Source organism: Rasamsonia byssochlamydoides (genome assembly GCF_041956645.1).
Source record: "Rasamsonia byssochlamydoides strain NRRL 3658 unplaced genomic scaffold VTN77scaffold_44, whole genome shotgun sequence".
NCBI lineage: Eukaryota > Fungi > Ascomycota > Eurotiomycetes > Eurotiales > Trichocomaceae > Rasamsonia > Rasamsonia byssochlamydoides.
The window spans coordinates 201,281-219,481 of NW_027192427.1; the positions used below are offsets into that span (position 1 = coordinate 201,281).

An 18,201-nucleotide genomic window follows, 5' to 3' on the forward strand; every position below is an offset into this window, starting at 1 on the left:
CTTACTAGTATATCTGGTTAGAGAAATAGTACTTAAACCATTATGATATCTTATTATCGCTTCATTCTGTTGTCTGCTTGTAACCATTATCATTATAAGAATTATTTCTTTTCATTATGGATCAATTTTGTGATATTATTTTGTTTTCTTTTCTTTTCTTTTCTTTTAAAGAAAAACATTTATAAATCCCCTATATATTTAAAATTCTATTGAAGAAGATATGTAAGAATATTATGCAATGGCAAAGTTGAGTATGAATTGATGGCCCTCCTATCTAACGTCCCAATTGTCCTAAGCTTAGGGCTCATCGGCAGTTGTTATCGTGAATCTACCTAATCAGAGGAGGCTTCCTCAGCGACCGTGTGTTCCTCGAGAATTGCATTCATGGTAGAAACATCTTCCCGTTTAGCGAACGTCTCAGCAGTGCTCCTGCTCTGACCGTACGCACGGGCGAGCTTATCAGCCCATACACGGAAGATGACCCAGATCCAAGGCGCAATGAAGCCAAGCAATGAATCCCAGAGGACATTGTCTCTCGGACTGGGACCCCGCATGTTGTTCAGCAGCGCTCTGCTCGTGAGGTCCGTTGTAATCATGAAGGAACCCTTCTCGAGGCCCTTGAGGATAGCCTCCGCCATTGTCCGGCTTGACGGGATCTTCTTGACGAGGTTTTCCAGCCGATCATCCACTCCTTCCATCCTTTTGGTCAGCTCGGGCTTTGTCTTCAACCCTGCAACGAACGTTTCCGACATAAAGGTCCCTGGAAGCGCACAGTGAATCTGGAATTCTTCCGGACCACCGTACATCAGGACTTCCTGTCTGAGGGTGTCAGCCAGGGCACGCACGGCTGCCTTGGCCGGAGTATATAAGCAACGTATCCCGGCGCGCCCACGAGGGCTGCGGTGGACGATACAAAGACAAGGCGCGGGCCACCAGCTCGTCTGGTCTCCAGCCAAAGACGGAGGCAGCTCTGGGCAATGAAAACAGAAGTATAATAGTTATTCTCCATGCAGGATGTCACTTGTTCCGCAGTGAGGTCCACCAAAAACCCATTCTCGTTCTGCGCGCCACCTGCCACACAGAAGAGCACGTCGGGTATATGACCGGAGGACCAGAGCGCCTTGTCCTCCTGCAAATCTATGATTCAGAATTGTCTCTGCTGGAGGGCTTCACTTACGGCTGCAGGATCTTTCAGATCCACGGGGATCGTTTCCACGAGCTGGTTGGAACACCGCCGACTTCCTGATACCGCCAAACTCGCAGTGTGGAGATTGATTTCGGATCTCGCAAGCAATATCACGTTCGCCCCTGGCCAACAAAACACGTCAGAAAACGATCGCCTTATTGATCGTGATCCGTCTCTCCGTACCTCTTTCAGCAACTATCACGGCAATTTCTTTCCCCAACCCTTTTGCAACGAAGATTGTCTACAACCTGGTTAGATATCATGCTGGGAGCCCGGACGTTGTATATTCTCACTTTGCCTTCGAACATAATAAATAATACCTTTACCGCGGCTATTCTTTGCCGGGACGATTTGCGCTCGATATTCTGCAGCTGGGCTCTTCAACCACCCCCTGCGATATTGCTTCGATTTAAAGATTATTTTGAACGGATGGAGCGGTCTCCGGGCCCCGGAAATATATTCCCTGATCTATCGATGGTGCCGCTAGACTAGACTGGTCTACAGAAATCTTTGAAAGTATGCCTCGACCGTCGCTACATGCTTCTTTCCCCAGAATGCATCTTGTTTCACTCTGTCTTGTGTTCTCCTGGCCCATACGCAGAGAATCGAGACTTTCTAGCTATCTTGTTCCAATAAGATCGGCCCACGCCGTCAACAATCCACCTGAATGTCATTGAACAGACTTGTAGCCAATGATGCTGGGAATGAATGACTGTAGACCCATGGATCACTGGACGAACGCAAGGTGTCTGCAGCCGGTGAAGGTGACAATGGAAGCCCAGGCTACGCCGGAATGTCTGTACCAGGAGCCTCCCACGAGATCAGATACTGAGGGAACCCTCCCAGTTTCTGAACGGTGGATGAACCATGTCTATTTTCAAGAACTGTCCCTTGCTAGCTCGTTTTCTTGACGATCGATCCGCAAGCCTCCAGCCGTGGCCCGGATGATCCGGAGACACGGCTGCCGCTCCCCCGATGCTGGATCGGAAGAATCGTCAGATGGGGATAAATTCTCGTCTTCACAGGGAACGCATCTCGATATCCTTCTAGGCCAGTGTCCAACCGTGCCATACATCCATTCTCAATATGCTTGCCGACCAGTGGAGTGCCCTTGCCAGCAAGGCGGGAGAGCTCTCCTCAAACGACCGCTATCTGCAAGCGGTCGTTCCGACGGTAGCATATTGGGTCTTCTCGCTGTTGTTCCATGTGGTCGACACCTTCAACCTGCTGCCCCAATACCGCATCTTCCCTCCCACCAGCCGACGAAATGCGGTGACGAACAGGGAAGTGGTGTGGAATGTCCTGGAGCAACAGACCTGCCAGCTAGCTGCGAGCCTGCTGACTGCCCGGTTCGATAATCCGCCTACTTCCACCTTTCCCGCAGCCTATTTCGGGTGGAGGAAATGGGCAGTGGATTATGCCGCCGACTCCTCCAATGCCTTGGTTCTGGCTCTGCCATGGGCCATGGAGGTGGCGTACCATGCGGTCCGGATCCTTGGAAGCATGCTCGTGATGGATACTTGGTATTTCTGGGCGCATTGGTCTGCTCATGCTAGCCCTTGGCTCTACCGTAGGTTATGCATTTAGAATCTCCGAAGACCCAGTCTGATTTATCTTGTCCTCTCAGGATCAGTCTGACTGATGTGACCAGGGAATATCCATGCCCATCATCACCAGCTCTATCAGCCCAACGCATATGGAGCCTCGCTCAACACCTTTGTTGAGACGTTCCTGTTTGAAAGCCTGGGCGCAGTGCTGGGAGCCCGAGTCGTCGGACTGTCTCCCAAGGAGACTCTGTTCTTCTTCACCTTTAGCACCTTAAAGGGGGTGGATGACCATTCTGGCTACTGCATCCCATGGAATATTGTCAGCTGGTGGGGAAGGCTCGCTAGCACCGACGTCGTCCATCACAACATCCACCACCAAGCCTGGGGAATGAAGGTGCGCATCCAGCTTACATCTGGGGAGTGGTTATTGATCGAAGCTGACTGATTAACAGACCAACTATGCTTTGTTTTTCACCTTCTGGGAACAGGTCCTAGGATGCGGATACCATGGAAAGCGGAAATTGGGCGACAACACGGCGTTCATTGACCAGCAAACCGAGACCAACAAGCAGGAGTAGATTGTGTGCCTCCTTTTGAAGAAAGACCGGACGGATTCTACCTGTGAGAATCAAGCTGCCAAAGAGATAAATGGATGCTGTCCATGATTAGATAATGAATCCAATTGATCTCGGCCGGTACAGGCCAGGAAAGAAAACTGTCTGCTTATCATCCCAAAAAAAAAGCCTGAGAATAGAATGTAGATCTATTTGACTAGACGAGAAATATGATCAGAGATGAATTCTTTTCCACTCGCAATGTAATCATAATCCTAATCCCTGTCTGTCTAGCCGCGGCAGCCGAAAGGCCGAGACGAGACAACATTTCTTGGGGATAATTTCTGCCAACCTGAACCAGAGACGGAGAGGAGCGCCAGAGCCCCAAGATGGTTGTTTTTCACCCTTCAGAAGGGGGCAAGACGCCCTCCTGGGGCCCTGCCACAGCCACAACGAAGTATTCGCTCTGTTGGATTTCACTGCTGCTGTGACTTTGCTGACCATGACAACAGCTTTTGCGAAGAGGACTACCACGTCACTGCTTACGTCGCCGAGTTCATCAATACCCTAACCAACGTGGGATACGGTAAGACGCGACAAACGCACCGAAGACGAGGACTGACGTTTCGACCAGGGTACTACGGGCTCTGTGGGCTGTGGAATAACTGGCATCGACGCCCGTTTGCCGACTTCAACCTCCAATACCTGGCGTTGCTGTTCGTGGGGATTGGGTCTGCCGCATTTCATATGACTCTGCAGCGAGCTGGACAGTCAGGTCAGTTCATCGTCGCTTGTACAGCACCACAGCTAATATCCAGCAGCCGACCAGATATCGATGTTTCTCGGAGCGGCCGCTGTCCTTCATCGAGTCACCACCTTCAACGCTCCGTCCCGTCGCTGGTCCGTGGCCATCCTGTTGACTCTGGGCCTTGCCTTGGTGTTCTGGGCGCAGATGACCCTCTCGAAGCCGATCATTCACTGGGTGATTTTTGCGGCGATGGTGGCCGTGATTTGGCGTCGCGTCGCCTACCTCATCACGACCGTCACGAAAAAGACAATGGTTGCGAAAACACGGCGAATGGCAAGATGGGGATTTGGTAAGCACAAGGTGTTTGATACGAGTCTAGCGGATCAGAACTGACCCGATACAGTTGCTTTTGTCTCGGGATATTGTTTCTGGGTCGTGGATGTGTACTGCTGCCCGGAATTAAGAGTCATCAGACGGGCTCTCGGCCTTCCATGGGCGTGGATATTTGAATTGCACGGATGGTGAGCTCGCGTTGCCCATCACATAGCGTTGGGGACACTAACGCGATGCAGGTGGCACGTCCTTACGAGCGTAGGCGTATATCATTATATGGTCCTAGCGGACTATCTGCATTTAGCAAGCACTAGTCAACACACGCAATTGGGGAAGACGGCTCTACAAACGCCCATCGTGGTGGAAAGCGAAGCGAGGAGGACGTGAAAAAGTCTACAAAGAAAATCGAGGTCAAGTCTAAATAAATAGCTTTGCGGATCGTACAGTCCATGCATCTCTGCATCTCTTAGAAACCAACCTCCTCTCGTGTCAGACCCTTGGTAGGATAGACTTTTTGTACAGTAATCCTTTGATCCAAGTTGTTGTTATAACAAGGCTATATTTGGAGGGAAATCGGACCCCGGCTCCCGGACTCCCAGAGCGTTCCCGACAACCCCCCATCCACCACACGCATGTACTCTGTACACTGCCAGACAGTAATTCAACACAATCATCGACGGCGTCACTTGAAAACACCACGATGGTCGAAAACATCGAGGAAAATGGGAGCAACAAGGGACCAGCGGGCCCCCCTTCGTTGCTCGCCGCGTATCTGGTGAGTAAAAAGCCCCGATTTGATACTTTCGCCTCCCTCTACTCCGGCTAACGAGAGGCAATTTTGCCTGACAGAATCTCCTCTGGGGCACATCGCCGTGGAACAACCTCCTCCGCATAGTGTGCATCTGCGCTGCCATCGGGGCCGGAGCAGTCTTCCCCTTCGTCCTGCTCAGTTGGGGCCAGTTGGCGAACCTGTTTCTCCAGTTCGCCAGACGGGAGATCGATGGGGACCAGCTCACATGGCAAACAAGTCATAAATCGTATGTAAGAAGGTCAGCCGATGAAGGTTTCGTGTGACCTGAATTTGCTCGTGCAGGCTTCAGATGGTGTACCTTTGCATCGCAAAATTGGCGGTGAGTCCCTGACTACCTATCTGCTGAAAGACACGGGGAAATAATAAATAGCATAGCTTTCCTATGCGTACATGGTCTTTCTCACGATTTCCGCCTCGAGAACGGCATATGACATCCGGTTGAGACATGTCCTCTCTCTCTTAGGTAAAAATGTCGCCTATTTCGATACATCTCTGGAAGATCACGCACACGCGAAGGGAACTACTATCGACTTGGTTCAAGCAATCGAGCAAGGCTGTGGAGAAAAGCTTGGGATGGCTACGCAGTTTCTGTCCACTGCAGGCACAGCCTTTATTATTTCATTGACGAGGTAGCAGGAATCATGTTGCAATATTGTCAGTGCCAGTGCTAACGGTTCTCTAGAACCTGGAAGCTGACACTGGTTACGGGGGTTATTATCCCTGTGACTGCCGTGACAGTGGCAATCACCGTCATTCTAGATGCCAGACTCGAGTCGAAGATCATGAGATTGTATACGGTCACAAACGGCTTTGCGGAGGAGGCCCTTTCCTCCATCCGCGACGTGTACGCTTTCAATGCACATTCAGCCCTCACAGGCAAATACAACTCTCTCCTGGATGCCGCGCGGGTGCTGGGGATGAAGAAAGCACCCATACTCGCTGCGCAGTACTCGCTCGATTCCTTCTTCCCTTTCTGCGGATATGCGTTGGCGTTCTGGTACGGATTCACCCTGTATCGGAATGGAGAGGTTCCTGGGCCTGGGAGATCATTACGTGAGGCCTTTCAAGGCGAGCCTTTTGTCGGCTCTCGGACAGAAAAAGCTGATAGCACGAACAGAGTCTTCTTCTGCGTCAATTGCCGGAAACTCTCTCACCTCGTTCTCCATGCAGCTACCCAGCCTGGGAAAGGCAGCCTCGGCCGCGGCCATCCTGTCGGACCAACATGATGATGGCGCTGCCGATCAGCGACATGTCGACAAAAGAAGCCCGATCATTCCGGCTGCATGTGGTCAAATCGAGTTCCGGAATGTCGTCTTCCAATATTCTTCGAGACCTTCAGTGACTGCCCTTGAGATTGAAAAGCTGATTATTCCCCGTGGAAAGAAGACGGTCATTGTTGGCGCCTCAGGGTCCGGGAAGAGTGAGATATATGAAGCCGAACATCCTGGAATTAAAAACGAAAACTAATAATAGACCTGTTAGGCACAATCGTGGCACTTCTGCAGAGATGGTACGATGCCAGTCAAGGGCAAATTCTGATGGACGGCATCGATATCAGGCAAATCCACCTTGGTTGGTTGCGCAAAAGGATCGGATTGGTACAGCAAGTAAGTATATATATATATATATATATTCTGAGCGCCCTTTTAACTATCTCTAGGAAGCGATTTTGTTCAACACTACCGTCTATGAGGACGTCGCCCACGGCCTCGTGGGCACCGATAAGCAATCTCTCCCTGAAGGAGAGAAACGGAGGCTGGTAATAGATGCTTGTCGGCTCGCTCATGCACATGACTTCATTATCCAATTGCCTCAGGTGGGCCGCCATGCATCACCCATTACTATTACTCGTTCCGCTGGCTGACAAGATGGCAGGGATACGACACGAAGATTGGCGAGCGGGCATCAAAACTATCCGGAGGGCAAAGGCAGCGACTCACAATTGAGTTAGTAGTGCAGTTCCTTGACTTCTGTCCAGCCCTAACAAACCTCAATTGACGGTTCCCCGCGTCTTTGACATCCAGGAGGGCGATTGTGTTCGATCCGGAGATCCTCATCCTCGACGAGGCGACGGCCGCGTTGGACTCGAAAAGCGAAGCCGCGGTGGAATCTGCATTGAACGACGTCTCCAGCCACCGAACCATAATCTCCATCACCCATAAAGCAAGGACCAGCCTGAATGCCGATCAGATCATTGTTATGGCTAAAGGGGGATCATCGAGCAAGGGACGCGGACGAGCTCGAGCGCCTGGATGGCTGGTACGCCAGCTTCGCACGGGACGACAGGGGAAAAACGACCCGAGAGATATCCCCGGCTACACACGCCAATGTCTCGATTTCTTCGTCTGCTGTCGGAAGAGATCCCCAGAGGCGGGTAGGTTTGGATACGCCTAGCGATCAAACCGCCATGGAAACGCAGGGTAATCCTGGCTCGTTGATTCGGAATATTTTCCTCGTTTTCAAGCAGCAGAGGAAGTATTGGCGGTGGATGGTGGCCACATTCATCCCGTGTGTCGCAGGAGGTATGCGATTGACCAGGGCATTGAACAAACAGCCTTTGCAGAGCTGATTTTTTTTTATCGTATAGGACTGGTTCAAGCCGTCAAGGCAATCCTCTTCGGTCAGCTCGTCAGTGTCTTTCTATTACCCATCCCTCAGGGCCAGGAAAAGGCCGATTTCTGGTCGTTGTGGCTCTTCGTCCTGGGTGTTGCGACACTGGTTATATACTCGTTGATGGGGTTCAATGGCACGGTGCTCTCTCAGGTTCGTTTCGCGCACACTCTCTATTTATTATATAAACCACACCAACTGAGCCTTTGCTGCAGCATCTGAACCGGGAATACCGGTCTCAGTACTTTAAAGACATGGTCTCTCAAGAGATGGCCTTCTTTGACGATCCGCGCAACACGGTCAGCTCATTGGTACCCCGTCTATCTACCTATCCATCTCACCTGGATCAGCACCAGCTTGGGCCTGATATTGATCATGGCAGTGAATGTGCTGAGCTGCTCGATTCTCGCCCTCGTTCGAGGATGGAGGCTCGGCCTGGTTGGTGTGTTTGCAGTCCTCCCTTCCATCTGTCTGGCCGGCGGCATCAGATTGAGGCTTGAGTCTCGTTTCGAGCGCAAAGTCATGGAGATTTACTCGGAAGTGCTTGCTTTTCGAATGAAGCCGTTGGGGCTATAAGAACCTTTGCCTCTTTGACTTTGGAGCGGTACATCTATGACTCCTACAAGGCGCAATTGAAGACCGCCCTCGTGCATGTCTATCGCCATATGTTGATTGCCATGCTTTTCTTTGCGCTCGCTGAGTCGTTGGAGATTTGTGGCATGGCCCTTGCTTTCTGGTAAGTTGAACTGTGCAAACTTCTGGAGGAAACGCGGTTCTAAGTTCTCTCGGTGTAATTAGGTACGCAACTGCTCGCGCACGGAGACTATTCCCTAGGTCAATACTTTACCATATTTGCCGCGGTTGTCTTTGGCGGCCAGGCGACGTCTAGTCTCCTGGGATTCACATCCAGTATGTGCCACAGCCTGGCTAGGGGTCCGCCCTGTCAGGGATAAGGAAGCGTCGACTGAACAGTCCATAGGTCTCACGAAGGCGCGCCTTGCTGCCAACGAAATAATGATGCTCCACAAATGGTTTACGCCTGTACACGGGCGAAGCAACGGTGTGGCAACTGAATTGCCTCACGGTGTACTCATCAGATTTGAAGATGTCCATTTCAGCTATCCATCTCGTTCCGATAAGAGTATCCTACAAGGGGTCACCTTTCAGGTAAGCTCAGTGCGGATGACTGCAGAGAATGGAGCAGTAGGATGCTAACGCCTTCCACCCCCCCCCCCCCCCCCCTACTAGGTAAAGAAGGGACGAATGGTGGCCTTTGTCGGGTCATCGGGTTGTGGAAAGGTATGTCCGGAATCAATCAAATCTCTGGCGAAAGTATTATATATATGGAGCACGCTGCACTTGCTGGTACGATATTAATAAATTATTAATATATAGATTTAGACCTATAGCTATCCACTTCATATTTACTTACAGGACAACTTTAAATAGTAATTCTTCTCTCTCCCTCTTGTTTTATCTATATATAGGCTTTTTTTTCGAGTTACTATCTATTATAAATCCGGTTATATGTAGAGACTAGTACGATATCAGCTTTATTATGAGACTCCTATCTCCCACCTATACCTAATACTAGTAATCTTCCCTATTATTTCTAAAATTCATATTAAGACTAATATCTACGGATTCATTGGTAGTTGCAACCTCTAAATTCATCCATATTTACTGTTCTATATTTTTATTATCTCTTTTTTTAGAGGGGTATATATAGACTAAATTGGAGAATCAGTTAGTAAAGAGTAATTCAAGATTTGACAGATGAGCTTACATATGCGTTCTTATCAAGCAAAAAAGCTAATGCAGCCAGTGATAAACCCAGTCGAGATCTGCTGGACCTGTCAGCCAGCTTTGAAGGGAAACAGAGAACGTACAGTGCCTTCCTCGTCGACTTCCCACGCCATGAAGATGCTTCGTCTTCAAGAAGGTCGGTGATAAGTCTTTACTTCTGAATATCTGGGCTCTAGACCTTATATGGGTAGAGGAAATATTATAGACCAATGGTAAAACCTCGCGGAGCAATGTAGTATAGATAAAAAAAATAAGCTACTAAGTAGAATATATAGTCAAGCAAAGACTTCTTTTTTTTTTTCTTTCGATATAGAGATGACGCCAGATGGATACTCATACAAGCATATCAAGACCATAGTGGACTCGACAAAGAGTTTAAATAATATTAATAATCTCCTGACGCCTGCTGCAAGGATTAATGCACCCGTTCCTGCACAATAGATAACGTGAAGTAGGAGCAAATATCTCGGAAGAGGAGAAAAGAAGAGTCTTCAGCAAAAGGCAGAGGATATAAACCAGGTTGTTTCAGAACGAGAAGCAGTATCTGACGGGGGAACACCAGGTTGACGATCCCAACCCGGTCTCTGAGAAAGCGAGTAATGCTGCATATACATGAGAAACAGTGACAACAGACGAAAATGGCATGAATCTGTGATGGATCCATAGAGCGCGTAGCCTAAGAAAAAAAAAACAAATGTTATTTCCTAAGAACTGATGTTATTTTCCCGGATGTAATGTTTCTCCCAAATCTAACGTCTCCACCGAACTAACTTTCTTCAAAATCAATCGTTTTCCTTCCAAAAACTGTCAAAAAAAAAAACAGTTGGATGACTATTTCACATGCTTGCCATGGTACATACCTGTTGATCAACGGTTTTTCAAAACCTGATGGTCCCGTATGGATAGAAACATCTCCTTCCTTCCCTTGACAGTCACAGTTCAGAAAGCCCTCCAATCTCGAATGTGCGAAAAGATAGATAGATAAAGTAATATTAAAAAATAAAAACGAAACGGGGACGACATGCAACAGATGGGATTCGCTGGTGGTCACCCACCCAACTACTAACCAGCCGGCGTGTGGCTTAAGTACGGCTGAGCGGACGGGAAGCCCTGTTTTCCACACCCTATGGTCGCATGTACCAGACAGAACTTGTAAATGGTTTATGTATTGCTTTAAAGGGTTTCTTGTTTCTTCATTCTCTATGTACTAGTTTCATTCAAACTGATTGTGTTGATACTTTTTTTTTTGAAAAGAACAATAAAAGAATACAGCAGCATATATATACAGAATGGGAGAAAAAAAAAGAAAGCTACCAGGCGATTGAGTTTTAATTGGAGTATGTATTATCATTTATCATGGTGATTAATGTCAACTGATCCTCTTTTATTCTGCAGAAATACCTCCTGATTCAGAGACTATTGCCATCATTTCTTTTATTAGTTTACCTTGGTTTACTGTATATATACCAAATGGTAAATGGATAGCAACTTGACTGCTGTGAATAGACTACTTTATATATATACTGAATCTTATTCATATCTCACTTACGTCGGCAACTCACTACGTTTCAACCCCCTCTCTGTCGCCCCTATCCCTATCCCTATCCTGGCTATCCTAGATTCCGCCATCGGTGCCTGATGATATTACGGCCCAACCTCCGGCTCAGGCGCTTCGTCTGGCGGTGACAGCGGCAGTGGCAGCGACGACATTGGTCTATTAGCAACTGAATCAGGTCTGGTGCTTGTATGTTGCTGCTGAGCGGATTCTTGCCCTCGCCGTGACGCAACATGGAGTCGGACGCGGTAACGACGGAAGAAGAGGAATGCGAGGATAGACGCAAATATTACGCCGAAGGGGACAGCCAGGCCGATGGCCAATTTGGCACTTAGGCTTAGGCTGGATCAGAAGTTGGAGGTGGAGGAGAACTGCTTGGGGACGACGTGGAAATTGTTGTTGCTGCTGCTGCTGTTATTGATGCAGCCGTAGTCAGCAGAGTATTGCTCGCTGCTGTGCTGAAGGATAGATTCGCGACAGTCGAGTACGTGCTGAACGTCAACGTAACGCCAACTGTATTGCATTGCAAACGAACAATCAATCAGCTTGCTGCTTGCCTGTATTTACCAGCTTCTTCAATTTCCTTTTTTTTCCCCCAAAACGACTTCATCTGCATACTTGGGTTGCAAACCGCTTGCGCCCAGGACGCCATAGCTGCCACATCGCTGGGACTACAGCTCTGGCTGACACAGACAAAAACGTCCTGGATATAGATACTTGATCGACAGAGACAGCCAATGTCGAGTGAGCCGCATCCATTGCTTTGGTAGACGGCGTTGAGGCATGATTGCTGTTGTCGTCGTCAGTCAGTCAGGAGTGAGACAGTCGTCTGCTGGGAAGAAGTGGATGGAATGCTTACTGCGCAGTTCGGTGGGTTGGTCATCCTGCCATTGATGGATAACAGGCAGATAGATGATGGATGAGTGCTCACATAAGCAGCATAATAATAATGCAACAGAACTGGTAGAAATGGATAGAATTAAGAACTTGATCTTATAAATTCAGATCCTGCCCCCCGCAACTAGCTTTGGTGACTGTTCGCACTAGAATACTTTATAATAACGAAGATAAGTACTTATCTAAGCAACTTGCATAAAGCTTTTTCTCTTTTGCTCTTGGAAATCTTATATATTGACATCACCCTGCATACCCGGGTCCCAAGTCGACAAACTCATGCCGCCTGGAACGTGGAAATACCAGTCGGGAAATAAACCTGGAACAGACATATTTGGCGTGAACCAGCATCATCACGACTAGACATGTGTATCAGTGTTATGACTGGCGGTAGAACTACTCCAACCCACTACTTCTATTCTGCAGTTCTACTAAGTGATTAAAATAATCCAGCCAGTCATCACATCTTAGCCCCCCGCCCCAAAGCCACACAAAGCCACACACACACACACACACACACACACACACACACACACACACACACAAAAAGAAGTAAACCCTACACGAATGGTATGTGGATATATATGCACAAAAATATGAGAAGATCGGAGTCACCCAGCTCAGCTCATCTCATCTCACCCCAGTAAAGTTGCATTGCTCAGGCAAGGCAGAAAGAAGTACTAATTATATAATAATAAATTTAAGCTACTACCCCTGTCGAGTTAAGTGGCTCTGACTCGTTTACATACTGCTATGTGGGCGACGCTATGTATACTAAGGTCGTCTATTCCATTCAATATAGGACAGGTGAGGTGAGGAGCATGCATCATCTTAGCGAGCCTCAATTTCCTCTCTTTCTTCCCATTTTCTTCTCTTTTCTTTTCTTTTTTGCTGTCTTCCATTGGATCTATCCTATTGAACAGTACAAACATACATACACTATATATGTACACACATACCCAGGTAGTTGCCTACCTACTTGTCACGCTCATTCGCGATAGTTATGGTTGGGGTTAGAGTTAGGTTGACTAATTGACTGAGTGACTGAATTGTATCTATTTCTTATCGTTTCGTTTCGATGCCATAAATAAATAATCATCCCATAGGGAAAGAAAAAGGCCACGTTCTGTATTATAAACTTCATTTAGGACAATCAATTACACACAGAATCCTGCCATCGAGACGGTCCCACGATGGGTAGGTGATTTCGATCGTTGTAGCCTAGAACAATAGCTCTGTGTGCCCTGTTGACGGCCCTGTCAATGGCAGGACAGGGAATGCGATCCTTGCTTGGACCGTTGTACATGTAACAGGACGGATCCCTGTCATCGTCGTTGTTAATGTCTGTGTTGGTGGTGTTGGTAGATCCAAAGATTCGCAACAAGCTCGTATCCGTCATGGCGCTTTGTTCAGCGATGAGGGTCTCCTCGTTCTGGAAGCACGTATATCCATCAAACCCTAAAGCAATGAACGCAGCCATCGCGATGTGCATCATCGTGCTGTCAATCTTCTGCTGTGCCGTCGATGGCGTCGAGGGTGATGACGGTACAAACCACGCGTCAAGAATCCGACTCCCTTGCGGCCGTCCCCAACTTGCTACAAGACGCAAACCTGAACGCCGAAGGAATCGCCCATCCGTATGCATGTCTGAGAGCGAGTTTTCCAGTGCGTCGAGCAGGACGTTGCTGTAGACTTGTTTGGCAATGAAGGAGTTGTCGAATGGGCAGATATCTATGAGTTCTGGTTAGATTGACGAGAATATGGTAGATCTGATATATTTAATTAATATATAATAGAATAAATCAGTTAGTAAAAATAAATAGGCTACTGACCAATAATATAATAATATCCTTCACGCCTAGAGGCCGATTCTCTGTGACAGCATCAGTGACCCAAAAGTTTCCAGCTTCAGCCCTTTTTCCCCCAAAACCTGCATATTTTTAGACCCAGTTTATTCAAAAAATATTATATATAGAGGGTAATTTTAAAATAGATTTTTAGGTAGAAAATTAGTCAAATTATGTTTCTTATATAGAAAATTTCTTTATTTAAAGCCTATATAATAACTATTTTTAGGGTTAAAGTTGACCCAAAATTTCTTAAAAATTTGTATCTAAAAGTTTAGCCCCTTAATATCCATAGTATATTCGCTTTATATATAAGAATACTTTTATTAAAAAAGATTAATGACAATTATGCTCTAATTATTTATTTTTAATAGATAATTTTTTTTTTAGAAAATTTGCTCCAAGTTTGTAGTCAAAAATCTTATCATTATAATAATGTAAAAGTTTTATATTAGGAATTTAGCTTGACTAATTCTCTAACTAAAAATATATTTTTCTAATACTGTTACTATATAACTCTGTTGAGAAATGAAATTTAAAATATACATGTTTTGCGGGAAGATGGGCTGAAGCCGGAAACTTTTGCCATAGTACTATATGATGAAGAACTCATCACACCTGACAGACCCGCTATTGACGAGCGCGATGTCCGTATCGTAAAACGCTCTGAAGGCGTTTGCAAGTATGTTACCCAGATTCGCCTCTCGACTGCGAATCACCGGTGAGCGGCCGTCCAGTGCGGTCTTCGTATGCAGCAGTGACCGCTGGACCAGAGTGGAAATGCGTTGTTGAACGGATGCCAGGATCTTTGGAACAAGGGGGCGCGTTGGAAGAAAAGCGAAGTTCGAACTCTGCTTGAGGTCTGTGTATTGGGTGTTTCTCAGCTAAAATAACACACCTGAATCGAGGGTGGAAAAGGAACTTACGGTTGACAGTGCATACACACGCCCTTCCATCATCGTCTCTTTTCACAATCAACTAAACAATCGCCAGACCTCTCCAGTCAGTTCCACTCTTGACGATCCTCACGTCCCCTTCGATGTCTTCCACCTGGCCGTTGTACACAATACTCTCATTGCCGTCGCCCTGCTGAGTGAGCGCCGAGTTTGCATCAGCATCGCCCGCGAAACGCCGGACGACATCATGGTCATGCCCGCCGAGGATCAAGTTGGCCTTGCTTTCTCCACTGGCAGTTAGTTGCGTTGGCAACCTTCAGATCTTCCACGAGACGCATGAGTGACGGCAATGACGAAATCACATTTCTCATTAAGGCGCAAGCGTCGTGCGAGAGCTTGAGCAACCGTAGTAGGCGGAAGGATCTGTGATGGAGGCAGATGTGGGCAGTTAGACCGCCAGTCCCTGTTGATATCAGCAAGACAAGATCCATCATTGACCCTGGGAGGGAATAAAAAAATGCTGATCGTACGTCCCAGCCAGCCCGAAGAAACCAACCCACAGACTTGAGAACATATTCCTCTGCACAGGCAAGAAATCTCTTCCCCAGCGGTGGTGCATCGCGCACCGCATTCGAGAGCACCCAGGGAAAGTGCGTCTTGTTCGAGAGCTCTATCAGCCTGGGTTCACCGAAATCGAAATCTAAACAAACAGAACAAAAAAAAAGGTCAGTTCAGCCGCAAGCAATATATAGTGACGAGAGAGCGAGGTGCCGAGAGAAGAGAATTAATTGGGTCTATGTATATACAGCCACTCACGACATCGTTGAAATGGATGAGGCGGAGCTCTGACTCCATCTCCATCTGCTTATGCAGCACTCTGTGCAGAGGACATCGAGGTGAGAGATCTGTCTCTTTGTCATTGTCACTGGGTAAGCAACTACCATATTATTACTATTGCTAAGCGTAAGTCGACTAGTCGATTTCTATATATACTTCAAATCGATATCCTCTGAGATGGCACAGTGATAAAAAGGAAGAAAAAAAAATTGAACTTGGCAGTAATTGCTAGGTCTGTCTTGTAGTCTATAAATATCGTTCCTAACCCTAACCGTATATCATACCTATATATAATGGCCACAGTCGTCTAGTTATAGAAACCGATCCAAATTGGTAACGAACTTCTTAAACCCACTCTTCTCCTGGCCTTTGACTGTTGTATCACCCCCGCGTGGCAAAGACATTCTTCTCCTCGTCACTTCCTGTTATCTGCGACTCTGGTTCTGGTTCTGGCTCCACGCCCTCGACAACAGCAGCCTCAGCCTGCCGGAACTCGTAAATCTTATCCGGCAGCACAGCGCGCTCGATGAGCGTTTCTCTTGCGGGGAAGACATACGACAGGCCAATATACACCACGCTCGTCCCGACAAACCCCAGCAGCCAGCCGAATTGGTACGGATAGACGCCCACGCCGACGTCGATGCTGCCGTTAACGGAGTTGATCAGCCCCGGGATGCTGGGCGCCACGCCGCAGATGAACGCGACGATGGCGCGCCAGTTGATGCCGCCACACGAGTATCGGTAGATCCCGTCTGGATGGTACAGCGCAAACGAGTCGTATTTGCGTCCCTTGACGAGCCAGAAGTCAAACGCCATGATCCCCGCGATCGGTCCCAGGAACACGGCGTACGCGGACATGAAGTTCAGAAAACTGCCCGCGGACTCCAGAATCTTCCACGGAACGAGACACCAGGCCAGCACGGCGCAGAGAATCTGCCCGCGCCGGATGTTGAAATACTGCGGCACCAGCGCGGCGAAGTCGTTGGCCGCAGAGAGCGAGTTGGCCGAGATATTGACGCCCAGCGCCGCCAGCGCGAAGGAGAAAGCGCCGAAGAAGCGGCATGCCCGGCTGCTCCAGTGGCTGATCAGCACGTTGGGGTCCCATGGGATCTCGGCCAGGTTGTATCTGGCTTGGCCGGCGGATGATGCCGCGACGCCGATGAAGGCGATAAACGTGAAGAAAATGGGCAGCATGGGGATATACAGCAGTTGCCATTTGACGCTGACGCGGGAGTAGCGAGAGAAATCTGACTGTACCAGAAATCAGCATTCATTTCGTTAAATGTCTGCCAGTGGGTTCACCTGATTCACGCTGAGCGTCGCGTAATTGCCAATCGTCGACGTCAGACTCGCGAGCCATAACCAGCTGTATTGAGCACCTGATACAGTCGCCTTCTGTTCGAAGATCTTACCGCCGCCCTCTGCCACAAAGGCCCAGATCAAGATGGCGATCCAAGCAATTGGCACGATGATGGATTTCACCAAGAACAGCCAACGAAGCTTGTTAGGATGGACGCACAGGAAGGGAAACTGGATGATCCAGAAGACCAAAAAGCTGATCATGCCGTTGGTAGCGATCCCCTGGTCGGCAGGGATCTCGTTCTTCAACCGCAGATAACTCGGCCAGATCGCGCCGATCATCACCATGACCGAACTGCTGCCGTTGACAGTTTGGATGGCAAACCAGAAGATTGCCAGGATGATTCGCGAGATGATGGCGACGTAGGACCCCCAGAAGCCCCAGCTCGCTCGGGCCAGAACGGGAAAAGGGGAGTGGTATATCGCGCCGATAGCCCCGTTGGCAGAGATGACGATGGAGATGATCAGGAACGCGACTGCGACGATGACGAGGGATTCGCGGTAAGTCAGGCCGACGGCGATGATGCCGCTGGCGAATTCCCACGTTGCGGCATTGAAGGCGTCTGATATCCAGTACGCTGGCCGACCCAAACTGTCAACTTGCTGAATCACACAAATCGAGAAAATGGTCAGATTTTCAGTATCATACCAACAAGACTGGTGACACCCCATTTCCTCCGATGTCGAGGGATGGGATCGAGGTCAAGATTGGTCCATCGTGAAGAGCCGTCTGCGAAGGCCGACTTCGCCTGGCCTACGCGGAGGCTTGGACGGTCGAACTTCATAAGAAATTAACAGGGAAAAAAATGAAGAAAAGAAAAGAATAAAAAATCAACTCAGAAACGGTGATAGATTGGAGTAGATCTGCGGGTTCAATTGCCTATACAATTAAAAAGGCGATCGATACACAATCGACCAGAATTATTATGGCACAAGTAGGGAAAAGAGGGCATCCAATCCATCAATTCATCCGCCAGAAAAGGCCACAATGTAAGGAGTAAGCAGCAGCATCAGAGAAGAAAGGGAGAAAAAAAAAAGTAAATAAAGAGGGGAGTTCATTTCTCCTTAACTATGCCTGCGGTAGATTCCTCATGACGGTGATGATAAGCAAGCAACAGCCGCATCGCGATAAGGCCCCTCTGCTTCTCCTTGCAGACGGCAGCTATCATTGTCATGATAAGGGATGGACCGATCAGGCAGGGCTGTCCCCAGGGAATT

At 48.2% G+C, this 18,201-nt stretch overlaps 7 protein-coding genes across 7 annotated transcripts; 3 read left to right on the top strand and 4 right to left on the bottom strand.

Moving 5' to 3' along the window:
* Positions 1–332: 332 nt before the first annotated feature.
* VTN77DRAFT_5991 (uncharacterized protein) lies at positions 333–1,494 on the bottom strand (the record flags this gene model as incomplete). The annotated part of the gene is made up of 5 exons (XM_069422219.1): positions 333–815; positions 875–1,129; positions 1,178–1,308; positions 1,370–1,427; positions 1,480–1,494. The coding sequence occupies 5 exons, from the start codon at positions 1,492–1,494 to the stop codon at positions 333–335; spliced, it is 942 nt and encodes a 313-aa protein (XP_069276552.1).
* A 778-nt stretch (positions 1,495–2,272) lies between these two features.
* VTN77DRAFT_5992 (uncharacterized protein) lies at positions 2,273–3,311 on the top strand (the record flags this gene model as incomplete). The annotated part of the gene is made up of 3 exons (XM_069422220.1): positions 2,273–2,756; positions 2,838–3,127; positions 3,186–3,311. The coding sequence occupies 3 exons, from the start codon at positions 2,273–2,275 to the stop codon at positions 3,309–3,311; spliced, it is 900 nt and encodes a 299-aa protein (XP_069276553.1).
* A 365-nt stretch (positions 3,312–3,676) lies between these two features.
* VTN77DRAFT_5993 (uncharacterized protein) lies at positions 3,677–4,755 on the top strand (the record flags this gene model as incomplete). Its single annotated transcript, XM_069422221.1, has 6 exons — positions 3,677–3,744; positions 3,800–3,873; positions 3,922–4,062; positions 4,109–4,384; positions 4,439–4,556; positions 4,608–4,755. 6 exons carry the CDS (start codon positions 3,677–3,679, stop codon positions 4,753–4,755), a joined length of 825 nt encoding a protein of 274 aa, XP_069276554.1.
* A 313-nt stretch (positions 4,756–5,068) lies between these two features.
* On the top strand, positions 5,069–8,529 carry VTN77DRAFT_5994 (uncharacterized protein; the record flags this gene model as incomplete). The annotated part of the gene is made up of 15 exons (XM_069422222.1): positions 5,069–5,143; positions 5,218–5,405; positions 5,462–5,498; positions 5,555–5,808; positions 5,862–6,232; positions 6,297–6,599; positions 6,662–6,786; positions 6,840–6,995; positions 7,055–7,125; positions 7,204–7,438; positions 7,548–7,701; positions 7,767–7,942; positions 8,005–8,088; positions 8,140–8,227; positions 8,351–8,529. 15 exons carry the CDS (start codon positions 5,069–5,071, stop codon positions 8,527–8,529), a joined length of 2,496 nt encoding a protein of 831 aa, XP_069276555.1.
* Positions 8,530–11,487: 2,958 nt separating this feature from the next.
* VTN77DRAFT_5995 (uncharacterized protein) lies at positions 11,488–11,802 on the bottom strand (the record flags this gene model as incomplete). Its single annotated transcript, XM_069422223.1, has 2 exons — positions 11,488–11,663; positions 11,769–11,802. 2 exons carry the CDS (start codon positions 11,800–11,802, stop codon positions 11,488–11,490), a joined length of 210 nt encoding a protein of 69 aa, XP_069276556.1.
* Positions 11,803–13,197: 1,395 nt separating this feature from the next.
* VTN77DRAFT_5996 (uncharacterized protein) lies at positions 13,198–15,608 on the bottom strand (the record flags this gene model as incomplete). The annotated part of the gene is made up of 6 exons (XM_069422224.1): positions 13,198–13,775; positions 13,877–13,917; positions 14,510–14,753; positions 14,818–14,869; positions 14,921–15,077; positions 15,604–15,608. 6 exons carry the CDS (start codon positions 15,606–15,608, stop codon positions 13,198–13,200), a joined length of 1,077 nt encoding a protein of 358 aa, XP_069276557.1.
* A 397-nt stretch (positions 15,609–16,005) lies between these two features.
* VTN77DRAFT_5997 (uncharacterized protein) lies at positions 16,006–17,768 on the bottom strand (the record flags this gene model as incomplete). Its single annotated transcript, XM_069422225.1, has 3 exons — positions 16,006–16,875; positions 16,927–17,561; positions 17,633–17,768. 3 exons carry the CDS (start codon positions 17,766–17,768, stop codon positions 16,006–16,008), a joined length of 1,641 nt encoding a protein of 546 aa, XP_069276558.1.
* Positions 17,769–18,201: the final 433 nt, after the last annotated feature.